Source organism: Tamandua tetradactyla, chromosome 3 (genome assembly GCF_023851605.1).
Source record: "Tamandua tetradactyla isolate mTamTet1 chromosome 3, mTamTet1.pri, whole genome shotgun sequence".
In the NCBI taxonomy this organism is placed as follows: domain Eukaryota; kingdom Metazoa; phylum Chordata; class Mammalia; order Pilosa; family Myrmecophagidae; genus Tamandua; species Tamandua tetradactyla.
The window spans coordinates 200,248,936-200,265,687 of NC_135329.1; the positions used below are offsets into that span (position 1 = coordinate 200,248,936).

Genomic DNA, 16,752 nt, shown 5'->3' on the forward strand with positions numbered 1-16,752 from the left:
AGGTCTGTACACTTGCCTAAGCCCAGTACTTTTTCCACAATCTACAATGGTTATAATGAATGGCAGAACCATTCTATTTGCTCGATTTTCACTGCATTCCTTCAAGTAGAGAGAACAAAGCTTTAGAAGAAAGAAAAAAACACCAAAAACATTTTAACACAAATATGGTTTAAAAAAGAGGTTGTATGGGGAAAATCACTTTTGAAGTACTCATAGACAATACATGTGTTACCAGACAAGTTTCATTATCTGCTATATAGATGAAAATACGCATTATAAAGGGTTTTACACAAATAAATGTATAGAAGAAATTAATGCAGATTTCTTACCCCAGTTGCCTGTAGGTGTTGTCTAAATTCATCCATAGTTGTGTTTGAGATGCTCATATCCCTAAACATTCCTTCCAGTTTTGATGTGAACTGACATCCACATTCCGTCTGCAAAAGAAAAACATAAACACTCACAAATAAATGCAGGATTTTCAATAACACAATGTAGATAGAAAGAAACGTTTCTAATAGCTGCTTTATGCCTAATTTTTAAATGTTAGTGTGCTTGAGAAAAATCCAAAGATTTTATTTTAAAATGCAGATTCCCAGGTTCTTCCACAGAGTACAAAATATTTCACTGAAAGTGGGGCCAGAACTCTGCATTTTTAATAAGCACCTCAGGTGACAAGGGTACAGGTAGTCTGAAGACTACACTTTGGAAGCAGAACTATATCATTATAGTTTTCTCTATTGTTTCCCTTGTACTAACCCTCCCCCAGACTCCCATGATGTATCCTGTCACACCAAAAGGAACTCTAGTAAATTTCTGAGTCCCAGAACTTGAATGAACGGAAGTTTAGCCTGTTTCCTGCTCAAAAATATCTGATATTAAATTTTAGAAATAAACATTTAAAATCAACTAAATAATTTTCAGTCACACGTTTGTGGTGTTCAATCATGTGCAAAATGTTAGTTTGGTGCACTCCATTCCATCTTACATACACCTTACCTTTAATTTAGATATCATGTTTTTTTCAGAATCATCAGAAACACTTTTATTTGTGAGCAGTCTCCTTGCCAAGTGTTGTTTATAATAACGTTCAAACACATCTTTTTCTTGCATAAACCTAAACAGGACCATTGCCTTATCCAATATTGTTTCTACTTCTTGTTCTGTTAGCTGCAAAATTAATTAAAAGATTTAGCAATTATGAAATTTTCATTCTATAAAAATAGCATTATAGTTCGTGTACATTTAAAAATAATATTCTTTGAAAAGAAACATAAATATCTTTTAGATGAGCAAAACATACAGATTAAAAATAAATATGGTGGACATATTCATAAACGGTGGACAACAAATGTCAGAAGAAGGGATTTTGTTCGAAAAGTGCCTCCTAGTTCAGTTATACAATTCTTACACCCTCATCCAGAGGCAGAATTAATCAGGCGTTGGAATGGAATTTTAGTCCCTAGAGAGCTACTGCTGAAACTGAGGGAAGAGGTGATATGGGTCTGGATTAAGGGATGAATAAGAACAGAAAAAATGAAATTTTAATCACAAAAAAGTCTTTGAATAGTATTTAGGCAGAAATTTCCAAAGCCAAAGCTGATTCAAAACCTAAATTCTGAACACAGAAAGGTTATATAAACTGCAAAAAGGCTCCTTGGCCTCAGCTTTTAAATGAAGGAAATAAGATACTGTGATAGATTATATTAAGCTTGTATTTAAAAATATGGAAGATTAAATGGATGCATATTTAATGGTCTCTCCTACTCAATGTCCTTGATCTTTCTCTGGTGTTTTTGTAATATATACAGCCTGTAAAACCTTGAAAATATTTAAGGTTTTATACTTTTCCCTTTTATCTCACAAATTCCAAGATGAAGTTAAAAAAAAAAAAAAGGACAATTTATGTATGATCATGAAATACTTAATCTGTTTTTCTGTGCTGTAGTGTGCTTCCAAGATCCCACATATATCATAAAGGCTTGAAATTGAACTTCAGTATATGCTTTCAAACTATTTCCTTCTAGTTTATGTGTATAAACTCTTGTTTTTCAGAATCTTTTTACATAACTTACAGAATTAGATGAGAACAAACCAAGTTCTGTGCTATTATTTTCTATTTCCTTGTTACTGCTGGTTTATCTAACTTTCAGTCATAGACTAGCCTCCATGGCTGTGTAGTTTTTCTTTATGGTACCAATTATACATAACTAAAATGGAAAAGTACTTTTGGTCATTTCAAAGACCCTAAGCAATCTGTTTAATATATCATGGCAAACATTTAAGCATAACAAAGGGCTAAGAAAAAATATCCTTCTCCTAATTTTACATCTATCAGTAAAACAATGTATTTCTAGAAGTATTCATACTTACCCCTTTGACTCCCTTTTTCAGCTTATCATCAATAAATAATGAGAGGTATTCAGGGGACCTGGAGTTGAGGTTGAGAAAATACTCAAAGTCACCCGCTATAGTTTGTTTAAAGAGCCGGTCATTATTGAACGATTCCTGGAGGAAGCGATCAAACCTACTCTTCAGATCCAACAAGCCCTTACAGAATAAAACAAAGAAATTTAGGATACATCGTCATGATTTCTCCATAAACAATATGCTTCAGATCATGAAAGTTTATTTCAATTTGCTGGTAATATGTGTATTTATAATGTTTCACTTAAGAGAGTCTATCTTACTTTAAAACAAACTTATAATTAAAAATGCCAGTGATGAGAGAAGTATTTTATCTACTACTTATGTATTTACTATATTAATGATGAATAAAAAAACCTCACTACTTCTCCCCACCCTCCTCTTTCTTAACTGAATGGGCTAGCCACAGAGAAAATTAGCTTTAAAAATGCAAAAGCTGTTTATTTTTATTAAAACACAAGGAAAACTTGAGAATAATTTGTTCAGAGTATCGCTAGAGAACAAAACATTCTGAAACAAAATGTATTTGACTAAAACAATCATCTTCCTAATACACTAAAGTATACAAACTCTAAAGTATATTTAAAAACACAGCACACGTTCATTCTTGGGACTATTTAAATAAGATTTTCATTAGAGAGATTAAATAAATGAAAAAGAACAGCTCAATTTGGCTCCCTGCAGTAAATATGTATACCTTGCAAAATTCTAAAATATGCAGGATGCTTACACTTAATAACTTATCACTGGGACAATTAGGTCAAAAGTACACAACACATAGCTTAGTAAGGGTCACCTTTTTTCTGTACTTGTTAAAACTAAAGAGAATCTTTGTTACTTACCTGGATATAGTCAACGGGATTCTTTCCTTCTCCTTCCTCAGAAACGAGGGCTTTACCTTGCTCCCTCAAATAAGAACTCATACATTCACACATTGTTTTCAAACCATTTGGCACACGACTAAATAATTTGTACATGCAAGCAAGGTCTGCAATTAGAAAGAAAAAACAAAGTGGCTACAATAAAGATTAAGAAAAAAAAGTTTGTTTGCACTGATCTGTGATGATTAAAGAAGCTTATTTCTCCTTTACCACCATTTGCCGACCACATGAAAAACTATTTTAAAAAATAGCAAAATGAAAAAAATGGGCTGGCTAATTGTTATTACAATTTATAAAATACAGCTTTTTTTATAGACATGATACTTTGAAAGCACCAATAAAATGTCTTAGCAAATTTTAATTCACATGGAAGAGATGCCAAAGAGCAAAACAAAGCAAGTAATGTAATAAAAAATGAAAACTACAGTTTTGAGTTTCTACATAATTTATCAAAAGGAGAATTATGGTGTAATTGGTTGTCAATATAAGGAGGAAATTAATAAATCAGGTCTTGCAAATATGTTCAAGCATCTCTATCTCAAAAATTAAAATGACAACAAATATGATGAAATATGACATATCATTGCACCTCAGGGTACGAAGTTTATATGAAATTTATAGGTGTTTATTCTTCAATACTTTCCTCAAAGAAATCCCTGATATTTCCTAGCTGATGTCCTAAGCCAACAGTTAGATTTAAAACTTTGGCTATCTCGATATGTTTTTATTTAGAATGAAAACTCTAGATTGTCCATTATACTCAAGACTAAATTGTAGAGTTAATTTTGTTTTTCCAACTTTCAAATTTTTTCTTAAATAAATTACTGGGAAACATGTCAGAATTTTACAATGATATAAAAAATGTTCTTCAATAAGGAACTTTTAGAAACAGAATTAGAAGAGCAGTTCTAGATTAGAGGTAGGCAAAGTTTTTCTGTAAAGGGTTAGACAGGAAATACTGTACAATTATAGACCTTACAGTTCTGTCCCCACTATTTAACTCTGCCATTATCATAAGAAAAAGAAGCCACACATAATATATTAATGGATGGGTGCGGCTGTGTTTCAATAAAACTTAACAGACACTATAACATAATATTCATGTAATTTTCTTCATTTTTAATTTTTTCAACCATTTAATGATGTAAAAAACTGTAGGCTGGACACAAACTGATGGCAGGCCAGACTTGGTGGGCACAGTGTAGTTTGCTCACCTTGGTAGATTTATAAAAGCAATTTACTTCCATGTGGGAGACCCGGGTTCGATTCCCGGACCATGCACCAAAAACAAAAAACAAAAAACAAAAAAACAATTTAGATCCTAAAACTAAAATTATATGTATTTAGAAAACACCTAAAAGCAAATTTTACCATTCTACAAAAAAAGGGCTTCTAAAATTTGTTTCAGCAACTTTTAAGGGCAAATTTCATTAAAAATAAGTTTTCATTAATACTGTATTATCCAAAGTAATATAGATGTATGACAAATCTTACAAATTTCTCACAACTGGCATAAACTACAACAAAACCTCCATATTAAAAAGATATAACAGAAGTTCTGAGAAGATGATGGAAGAGGATAGATAGAAATCAACCCTGCTCCACGGAATGGCTAGAGAAGGGATGGAAGGGCGACTGAGACGGTGATTTCAGGTGTAAGTGAACTTTGAGTCTTCAGTACCACATAGGGTGGCCCTAATTGTAAAAGCTGAGGAAGTGAGAAGCAGAGAACCAGAGACCATCCAGCTGGTACAAACGCCCTAATATGGAAGTCCGGAGCCCTCAGGAGTGCACAGGTAGGGAGACCGGAACTAGGAAGTAAGTCAAGCTGTGTTCCTTGAATGCACTACCCTCACCAGCACAGCCCTGTAAGCCACTACTCACCTCATACTCAACACACCTGAACCCCATCACCTGCCCCCACTCTCCATGCTCCAAATGCCCTCACAATGTGCACCCTCCTTTGCATACCCACCCCACATCCATACCCCAAGCGCAGTCCAACCCACCTCTCCAGAGCCAGGGCAATCTCGCCCCGCCCCTCCAGAGCCCTACTTTCCAAGTCCCTACCCCCTGTAGGTGGTCGCCAAGTGCATAAAGGCTGTTGTCACTTACCTCCATACACAGGCTACACCCACCTCAGCCCAGACACTCGTGCAGCTCCACCTTAACCTGACCCTACACCCTGCAGCTCTGGGAAAGCAGTGACCTGCACAGCCAGGCCACATCCACCCCAAGGCCATGAAGTCGTAACACCAACCCACTGCCCTACCTCTGTGCATGAGTAAAAAGAGCCCTGTATCCTAGACCCGCACACACCAGAGCACTGTCCCCCAGACCCATAGACCCAGGCACACACACACAGCCACATTCTCCCCACCCCGTGTTGGACAGGCCCACTCACAGGTACCAGCATAGCATTCCCAACCTGCAGCTATACCTGCACTGCAACGCATCACTGCACTGCACTGCTATACCCCACCCTGCGCCCTGCATACTGTTTCATATCCATCCCACAAATACAAGTCTTTAGACTACTGAAGGAAATCAACTTCCAAAGTAAACCAATCAAGATATTTACATACCACGAAGACAGCAGCAGATCATTAACAATATCATGGTGCAGACAGATAGAGCCCAGCCTAACGACCAAATTAAAACACCATAGGAGACACAGACATTGGAACAACTAATCAAAGATGTTCATATAACTCTACTACATAAAATAAATGGGATGGCTAATGACACAAAGGAGATCAAGAAGACACTTCAAGAGCATAAAGAGGAATTTGAATGAATAAATAGAAACATAGCAGATATCACAGAGATCAAACATTCTGTAGACTAAATAAAAAACATACTACAGACACACAACAGCAGATTTTAAGAGTGAGAAGAAAGAATAAGACTACCAGAGGATAGGACAACTGATTTCCAACACTCAAAACAGCAAAAGGCAAAAAAGATGGAAAAATATGAACTGGATCTCAAGGAAATGATGAAAAACATAAAGCTCATAAATATAAGACTCACTGGTGTCCCAGAAGGAGAAGGGAAAAGGGTTAGAAAGATTACTTGAGGATGTAATGGGGGAAAACTTCTCAACCCCTATAAAGGACATAAATACATAAGTCAAAGAAGCTCAATGGACCCAAATAGAATAACTCCAAATAGGCTTTCCCCAAGGCACATACTAATCAGTCTGTCAAATGTCGAAGAGAAGCAGAAAATCCTGAAAGCACCAAGAGAAAAGCAATCTACTGCCAACAAGGGAAACCACATAAGACTGAGTTCAGACTTCTCAACTGGCACCATGGAGGCAAGGCAGTAGTATAGATACATTTAAGATCCTAAAAGCGTAAAACTTTCAGCCAAGAATCACTTACCCAGCCAAACCGTCCTTCAAAATTGAGGGAGAGATTAAAATTTTCACAGACAAACAAATACTGCAAGAATATGTCAACAAGAGACCAGCCATACAAGAAATACTAAAGGGACTTCTGCCAGTTGAAAAAAAGCCAGGAGAGGGAGGTCTGGAGGATGGCACAGAACTGAAGAGTACAAGTAAGGGAAACTTAAAGGGTAAAAAGAGAAGGAGGGAAAATAGCATATAGAGCTGACAAAATTCAAAAGATAAGGTGGTGGATTCAAGAAATACTTTTTCAGCAATAACCCTGAATGTTAACAAACTAAATTTACCAATGAAAACATACAGAATGGCAGAATGGATTAAGAAACATAATCCAGAGACTCATCTTAGACACAAGGATACAAATAGACTGCAAGCGTAAGCATGGAAAAAGATGTTCCACGCAAGTTGTAACCAAAAAAAGCAGGAGTAGCTATACTAATATCAGACAAAATAGATTTAAAATGTAAAGACATCATAAGAGACAAAGAGGGACACTATATATTATTTAAAGAGACAATTCACCAAGAAAAAATAACAATCATAAATATTTATGCTCTCAATCAAGGAGTTCCAAAATACACAAGAAATCGATTGGCAAAACTGAAGGGATCGATATACATTTCAACAATAATAGTAGACCTTCAATACACCACTCTCCTCTATAGACAGAACAACCAGACAGAAGATCAACGAGGAAAACAGAGAAGTCAAACTACTTGATAAATAAAGTAGACCTAACAGACATAAACAGGTCATTACAACTAAAAACATCAGGATATACATTCTTCTCTAGTGCTCATGGAACATTCTCCAGGATAGATCATATGCTGGGGCACAAAACAAGTCTTTATAAATGTAAAAATATTGAAATTATTCAAAGCACTTTCTCTAATCACAATGGAATGAAGCTGGATCTCAATAACTACCAAAGAACAAGAACATTCACAAATACATGGGGATTAAATAATACATTCTTACCCAGTGGGTAACAGAAGAAATTGCTAGAGAAATCAGTAGCTATCTGGAGAAGAATGAAAATCAGAATACAACATATCATAACTTATGGGATGTGGCCAAGGCTGTGCTGAGAAGGAAGTTTATTGCCCTAGAGACCTATATGAAAAAAACAAGAGGTTGGTGCAATGGTAGCTCAGTAGCAGAATTCTCGCCTGTCATGCCAGAGACCCAGGTTCCATTTCTGGAGCCTGCCCATATGAAAAAATAAAAATAAAAAAATAAAAAACAAGAAAAAGCTCACCTTGAGGAACTTAAGAACAGCAAACTAATCCCAAAACAAATACAAGAAGAAACATAAAAATTAAAGCACAGTTAAATGAATGGAAGAACAAAATAACAATAGAAACAATCAATAAAACCAAAAGTCAGATCTTTGAGAAAATCAGTAAAACTGATCAGCCACTAGCAAGACTGACAAAGAAAAAAAGAGAGAGAATGCATATAAACAAAATCAGAAATGAGAAGGGCTGCGTTACCACACACCCTGAAGAAAAAAAAAGAAATCATAAGAGATTACTATGAACAACTATATGCCAACAAACTAGACAACTTACATGAAATGGACAAATTCCTGGAAACACACAAACAAGTACACAGACTTAACAAGAAATAGATCTCAACAAACCAGTGACAAGTAAAGAGATTAATCAGTCATCAAAAAATCTTCCCACTAAGAAAAGCCCAGGCGTATTATGAAGCTGCAGTGATCAAAACAGCATGGATCTGGCATAAAGATAGATATATTGACCAATGGAATCAAACAGAGTGCTCAGATATAGACCTTCTAATCCATGGACAACTGATCTTTGATAAGGCAGTCAAGCCAACTCACCTGACAGAACAGTCTCTTCAATAAATGGTGCCTAGAGAACTGGATATCTATATGTAAAAGAATGAAAGAGGACCCATATCTCACACCCTATACAAAAGTTAACTCAAAATGGATCCAAGACCTAAATATTAGATCTAAGACCATAAAACCGTTAGAAGAAAATGTAGGGAAATTATCTTACAGATCTTATACTTGGAGGCGGTTTTCTAGACCTTAGACCCAAAGCAAGAGTACTGAAGGAAGAAATAAATAAATGGGAACTCCTCAAAACTAAACACTTTTGTGCATCAAAGAACTTCATCAAGAAAGTAAAAAGACAGCATACACAATGGGAGACAATATTTGGAAACAACGTATCAGATAAAGGTCTAGTTGCCCTCCTGGCAACATGGGACAGAAACCCTAGAATGAGCTGAGACTCAGCATCAAGGGATTGAGAAAACCTTCTCAACGGAAAGGGGGAAGAGTGAAATGAGACAGAGTGTCAATGGCTGAGAGATTCCAAACAGAGTGGAGAGGTTATCCTGGGGTTATTCTTAGGCATTAAGCAGATACACCTCCTTAGTCAAGATGTAACGGAGAGGTCGGAAGGAACTGCCTGAAAATGTAGAGCCTGTGTTCCAGTAGCCATGTCTCTTGAAGATGATTGTACAATGATATAGCTTTCACAATGTGACTGTGATTGTGAAAACCTTGTGTCTGATGCTCTTTTATCTACCTTGTCAACAGATGAGTAGAACATATGAAATAAAAATAAATAATAGGGGGAACAAATGTTAAAATAAATTTAGTTTGAAATGCTAGTGATCAATGAAAGGGAGGGGGTAAGGGGTTTGGTATGTATAATATTTTTTTCTGTTTTCGTTTCATTTCTTTTTCTGAATAGATGCAAATGTCCTAAGAAATGATCATTACGATGAATATGCAACTACGTGATGATATTGTGAATTACTGATTATATATGTAGAACGGAATGATCAAAATAGGAACGTTTGCGTTTGTTTGGTGTTTTTTGGTATTTAAAAAAATAAAATAAAAAAATTATTAAAAAAAAAAAAGCCCAAGGCCAGATGGCTTCACAGGGGAATTTTATCAAACATTCCAAAAAGAACTAACACCAATCCTGATGAAATGTTTCCGGAAACAGGATACTATGAAAATTATTTCATGAATCTAAGAACATTTTACTACTAAAACAGGATAAAGACGCTATAAGAAAAGAAAACTACAGGTCAATCTTCCTAAGGAACACAGATGCAGAAATTCTCAACAAAATACTAGCAAATCAAATCCAACACCACATTAAAGAATTATGCACCACTACCAAGTGGGATTTATACCAGGAATGCAAGGATGGTTCTTAGCACAAGAAAATCAATTAATATAATACAGAACATTAACAAAACGAAAGGGAAACACCATATGATCATCTCAATTGATGCTGAAAAAACAGCTGACAAAGTTCAACAACCTTTTCTGATAAAAATACTTCAAAATATAGGACTCAAAGGTAACTTCCTCAATATGATGAAAGGCATTTATGAAAAACCAATAGCAAGCATCATACTTAATGGAGAGAGACTGAAAGCTTTCCCCTTAAGATCAGGAACAAGACAAGGATTCCCTCTGTCACCACTATTATTCAACGTTGTGCTAGAAGTTCTACCTAGGGCAATCAAGCAAGAGACAGAAATAAAATAAAAGGCATTCAAATTGGAAAGAAAGAAGTAAAACTGATTATTTGCAGATGACATGATACTATACTTGGAAAATCCTGAGAAGTCTACAACAAAGTTACTTGAGCTATTAAATTTAACAAAGTGGCGGGATATAGAATTAATCTGCAAAAATCAGTAACATTTCTATGCAGAAGTAATGACCTAAGAAGTCAGTTAAGGAAAAAATTTCATTCCAAAATAGCAGAATTTAGTACTTAGGAATGAACTTAATTAGGGACATAAAGGACTTGTACACAGAAAACTACATAACACTGCTAAATGAAATCAAAGATGTAAATAGGTGGAAAGACATTCATGCTCATGGATAGGAAGGTTAAATGTAGTTAAGATGTCAAGTCTACCCAAATTGATATACTGATTCAATGCAGTACCAATCAAAATTCAAACAACTACTTTGGAAGACTTGGAAAAGCAAGTTACCAAATTTATCTGGAAGGGAAAAGACCCCAAATAGTTACAAGTATTCTAAAAAAGAAGAATGAAGTGAGAGGATTAACACTTCCTGACTTTAAAATTTATTATAAAGGACATAATGCTGGATAAAATAAGCCAGACACTTTATGACCATGGTAAAGGCCAAATTAGAGGCTTATAATACAGAATATAGGAGACTTAGACATACATAGAAGCTAGAAATAGGTGAATGGTTAGCTAATGAGGCTGAATTCAAATGTAAGAGAATAGATAGAAATGAAGGCGGTTCTCTAGTGGATCTGTAAGTATTATTACCATATTGAAGGTAAACATGATTGAAAGGAGCTGTATATACCTATGTGTCCCACTGATTAACACTAGAAATATAAATTAGTTTTTGTGAGAACTACTTCAAAGGTATGATTCATTTACAAAGAGTATTTCAGCCCAGGGTACAGGGGAAAACTGCTATTGCATGCTATGGGCTATGTTTAATAGGAAAATAGCAGTGTTACAGCAACAGCAGGCGTAACTAATGGGGGGAATGACAAGAGCTAAGGCGAGGTTCAAAATTCCTATTTGGTGAGGGTGTATGTACTGGTTATCCTTCTCATGGGAACAATGAAATTATCTAAAACTGAGAGTGCTGATGGACTGCAGACTTTGGGCATTACTCATGATGCCTAATGAGTGCAGGTATCTGAAGGATGTACTGACTGAGAAGTAGATTGGTGAATGATGGTGTATACTTATCATCGAATATTGTGCTGTTACAAAAAGGAACAAAGCCATGAAGCACGCAATGATGTGAATGAACCTGTGGGACCTTTGGTGAGGCAAAAGAAGCCAGAAACGTTATGAACAATTATTGTATTAATGAAAGCCCCTTTCAACATGAAAAAGTTAGAATGGCTATAGCCCAAATATCCCTAAAGTATGGGGCAAAGATTAAAGGTGATGGTGGAATTATACAAAGAAGGTAGGATTAAAGAAACAAGTATGACTGCTGAATTATTGTATTGATATTTCCTTCAGTCTCCAGTATCTTAAAGCAGATAGGAGTAAAAATCTAAAATTGTGGAATTGTAATCCATCCAAACTCTGAAATCTATTCTACAACGAACTATTGTGCTGTGCTTTGAAAGTTATTGTTTTTTAGTATATATGTTATTTTTCACAAAAAAGAAAAAAAAAGTGATGATAAAAAGTATTATTTAAGTTAATGCAGTTTCACTGTACTTAATTCGTTCTATTTAAATGAATGATAGAGAAAATGAAAAATATTTGGCATTCAAAAATTAAACATCGTTTCTTCCGTACAAAATTTAAAAATACAATTGATACCACTTGAACATAAATTCATAGTGCTGTGTGTATCTAATAACCAATCCAAAATTCATAATAGGAATATTACTTTCCCCTTTCTGATTAATGAGACATTGGCTTCCTAATGGCTAAACTGGGCCTCTGACCTATTCTGACACACCGTAAGCACTACATCTAGCGCAGTTAAGACATTTAGCTATTAGTTGTCTAGTGGAAAGTCAGGAAACTTAAGTCACACATAGTTACTTGCTGAAAATACTATGCAGTAGAGAGGAACTGTGAAGTAGCTACTCATATTTCTTCATTCACATACTTACTGACCATTTACCAGGTGTTAGGCATACTTAATGCCTTTAACATAAATTTCTACACAAGTTACAGAGATACTGGAATACAACTATGCTCAATACAACTGATACACCAGTATCAAACATTCCTAAGCCCCTAGTCTCTCGCCCTTTTAATCATTCCACCTGGTTAGGTAAGAATGCATTAACCCAATACCTAAATAGTACATTAGATAATCTACTGATGTGCAAATAATCCAAGACCTGCATTTTGTTTTCTCTATTACAGCAGAGGTTAGTAGCTGACTGGCCCGCAAGGCCTGAAATGTTTATTCTCTGGCACATTACAAAAAAACTTGCCAATCCCTGACTCAGACCCTAGACTCCTGTACCTCCCTTTAGAAAATACGACAAAGCACACTTAAGCTTAATTCTTGTGTGTACGCTTTGTTGCATTTACAAGAGGAAGCAGAGGAATAGCAAGAGTAACCATGTTTATTTTTTAACACTGTACCAGTAATTTAAAATGCCCAAACTTTAAAGGAAGAAAGCAACAGAAATTAAGGATTAGAACAATACAATTGTTCTTTTACTTATAATTTCTTTTGGGGTACTTGTCGCTCAGAAATTCTTTTCTTCAGGAAAATAAAGGTCAATAGTTCTAGGGAATAAATGCTATAGTTATCCCCAAAATGCTTGCCTTTACAAAAGAGCAGTTTTCTTTTTTTTTTCCTTGGGCCATAATCTTCAGGTTCCCAAAACCAATCTATTAACTTATCTAAATATGTCAATATGAAGATACGGATTTTTGCTTTTTCAGCACCCTTATCACAACTAATTCCCAAAGGAAAGCCTACTGGCATTTTAAGATAGAAACTTTAGATTTTAAAATATCACAATATCTACAGGAGAGTATGTGGAAATGGAGAGAAAGCTGAATCCTTTGGTAAATACAAACAAAGTACAGAAATGAATGAGTATTAGTATCTATTACAATACTAACAATATTAGTCTTCTTAACTTCTAGGTTAAGAAAAACATGAAATGAGGAGACTTGAGAGGAAAGACAGGAGAAAAGGCCACTTACTTGCCTTACTAAAAAAAATCTAATGCCCCATTAATAAAACAGTAAAAAGTTTTATAATTAAATCTCACCAAAGTAACAAAACTAATGACTCAAAAACTTCTTTAAAACCAACTATCATAATTACTTCTTTAACTGTGAGAGATTAAAAAACTTATCGAGAACATACTAGAAGGACTTAGTTACTTTTCAATTGCTAACACTTACCTTCTGTCTTTCCATTTTTCAACATATGTACTAGTCCAGAATTCTCCATTTCTACTATAGTCTTCATGTGCTTGGAAATGAGTTCCCTCTCAACCACCTTCACAATTGGCTCTTCAGTTGATTTGTCAAGGCAGTGCATCACCCGTTCTATTTCTTCATTAATTCTAGCTTCTACTTTCTTTATATATACCGAAGCACTGTTTTCTGCTAAAAACTTCTGACTTTCCATCTGCAATTCAGAAGCATGAATTTTTTTTTTTTAAACACATAAGCAAAATGTTTCTGCTTTTAACCGGGTTCCTTGGTATTTATCATAAATCAACCTAAATATCATTAACATTAGTTATTCTTACTACAAAGACTCATATAGTCTGAACTATATCTTTAAAGCATTGCTTCTATAACATAAGACTAAATTAATATATTATCCTTAAGCCGGTGTTTTTCAAACTTTGCCAAAGGACCCAAAATAGCAGAAAAAGTAAACATACGACAGAATCAAAAGTATACATCTCACACCAAGCAAGAGAGATAAATTCTTTGATTTGTTTTAATGTAAAACTACGTCTAGAAAGACTCATCATGTTTATTATACACTTTTGTTGACATACTGCTGGTTATCAAAGTCCTCTGGCCCCTTCTCCCCAGTCTTAAAGGAGTAGATATACCGAAGCTTGAGAAAGAACTTTCAAATAACTACTAATATTGTATGTGAACCAGCCTTATGGAAGTTCCACTAAACTTATGTTATCCCAATTGATTCAAATCTACTTGATAGTAGCCATTAACAGGCTATGTATGTTATACATAGATAACAAACTATGCACAAAGTTTCACATTTCCCATCTTCCTAACAAAAAGTAGTTTTAATATTTGAAAATAAGATCTTAACAATATACATAAATTCAAACAAATCTTAGTGAGATAATTTTTCCACTATTTTAAAAATAGCAAAACGTATATGTGTATATCTATACATACAAATATACATATATGTTACTGCAATACATTTTGGAATCTTGATTTACAAACAGTTGTTTGGAACTACACTACAGAAAAATCCGTGGAACCCTAAGTTAAATCATGGACTTTACTCAATAGTACAACTACAAATATGTGCTACAATCAATTGTAACAAATGCTCCACATTAATTTAAGGTGCCGCTGGTCGAGTAGTTTATGGGGATCCCATATTTTACACATAATTGTTCCTCATTAACCCACAACTTCTTTAATAAAACGGGGTGGGGGTGGGGGTAAGCACATAATTCCATTGTATATATAGATCCAAGGGTTCTTATGAATGACCTAATAAGTTATTTAAGGGTTATGATGCTTCCATATTTTTTTAAGTCTGTTATAGGAGTGAAAACATTATATCAGCATTCTACTAAGTTTGCTTTGGCAACACTACAAAACCCCCACTGTAAATCACATAGAGAGCTGCAGTTTTCACGGAATATGTCTTGTTACCATTCTATTATAAAGTTTATCTTACATTTGTCATGGTACTCAGCTACTGCTATCATTATCATCATCATCATCATCAATTCATTACAAACTAGTACTAATTTAACTGCTTCACTTTAAGCAATTTATATGGTTTGGGATTGTATATATGCTAAATATCTGTATCACAGTATACTGGACTGTAATTTTCTGATCAACAGCCCTTAAGACACATATACACTATGGCAGCATCCATATTCCTATTACCAAAAGCCTGTACAATGAGACCTCACTGGTAATACGCTGTGAATTTGTTATTTAAATAATCTTTAACACATTAATAATAAGTTATATATTATTTATACATCATATAAGTTACTTCTAAGTGTGAAGAGCACTACGCTTTATATATTTAGTTTAAAAATTATACTATAAATTATAAGCTTTTCAATTATTTATCATCAACAAGTTTCTGCACTGGGATGAGAGAATTTGGGGCAGGTGTGCTGAAGGGTATTTTGCCCCATGGATCTCCATTAAAAGGTTCAAAATGTTCAAATTAGGAACTGCATTCAATAATCTTAAGAACATTGTAAAATAACATAAATTTATATCTTCACTGATTACCTGAAAAAATTCTGCAGACATTTCCAAAAAAGGAGCCTCAAAATCTTCTTCATAGACTGATCTTCCTTCAAGACCTAAAATCATTAGCATCTGGCAAGCATTTCTGATTGCGCCTCTGTCAAAAGAAAATTAAACCACCTGATAATCAAATTACATTAAAGAGCCATATAAAATGAATGCAACAGAAATAGCTAAAAATACTGTGAAAATATTTAGCTTTTATTGCAGTGACCAATCTCCCAAGCAACTTATTTATGAAATAAGGATTAAGAGTAACTTTAATTGGAAAACACAGTTTAAGTATACAACTATTTCAAGTTATTCTCATCCTATTATAACTTAAAAATTCTAAAGAAAATATGTTAAAGATGTCTGAATATTTCTATGGATTTAAAAACTCAGAGAGAATAAAAAGGCTATCAGGAAACAGAGGAGTAAGTGCGGGGAGGAAGCAGGCCATACTGTCTGATATGGGTACAACATACAGCTACTTCTAGGTCATACAATTTTTGTTCTAAATTGCTTTTGGGCAATCCCAACACCAAGCACCAAAGCTTGTGAAGTGGTAAGAACTTTAAAAGTCTCCATCTATCTAACAGCTGTTCTGAAAACAGAGAAGTGGAATGAAGGCAAACTTGCCAATTTCAAGTCACTCTATCTGCAGTGACACAAAATGGCCCACATTAGGAAGTGGGAGAGAATATGATTTAACAGAAAGGAGACAGTTGTTCTTAAATTTAGATTATGTTCAATGTTTTTCTTTAAACATGTTAACAATGAAATATAACCAAAAGTCCTTAAAGAGAAAAGGACCAAGAAAAGTAATAAAAATGTTAGCACAGAGTAAAAAAAGGAACAAAATGTTAGCATGAAAAAAATACTAAAAAAACAAAAGGGAAGATTAATGGCTGAGGTTTTTTTTTCAGTATATAAATAAAAGCTTAGGATGGTCTCATCTAAAAATATAACAGACGTGTGCTTTTCAGTTAAATCCTAGGTAATTTTTTTTAACAATTAATACAAGGTTTTCGAGAACTTTCATGAAGTATA

General features: G+C 34.5%; 1 protein-coding gene across 7 annotated transcripts in view; it reads right to left on the bottom strand.

The window, feature by feature from the left end:
* Positions 1-16,752, bottom strand: part of CUL3 (cullin 3) — a 127,119-nt gene that overhangs the window by 21,839 nt on the left and 88,528 nt on the right. For all 7 annotated transcript variants that reach the window (XM_077155276.1, XM_077155280.1, XM_077155278.1 and 4 more), the window contains 6 exons: positions 15,703-15,817; positions 13,627-13,855; positions 3,270-3,415; positions 2,374-2,550; positions 1,000-1,170; positions 330-437 (listed from right to left, as the gene is read on the bottom strand). In XM_077155276.1, coding sequence (XP_077011391.1) covers positions 330-437; positions 1,000-1,170; positions 2,374-2,550; positions 3,270-3,415; positions 13,627-13,855; positions 15,703-15,817 — 946 coding nt within the window. The remainder of the gene's footprint in view (positions 1-329; positions 438-999; positions 1,171-2,373; positions 2,551-3,269; positions 3,416-13,626; positions 13,856-15,702; positions 15,818-16,752) is intronic.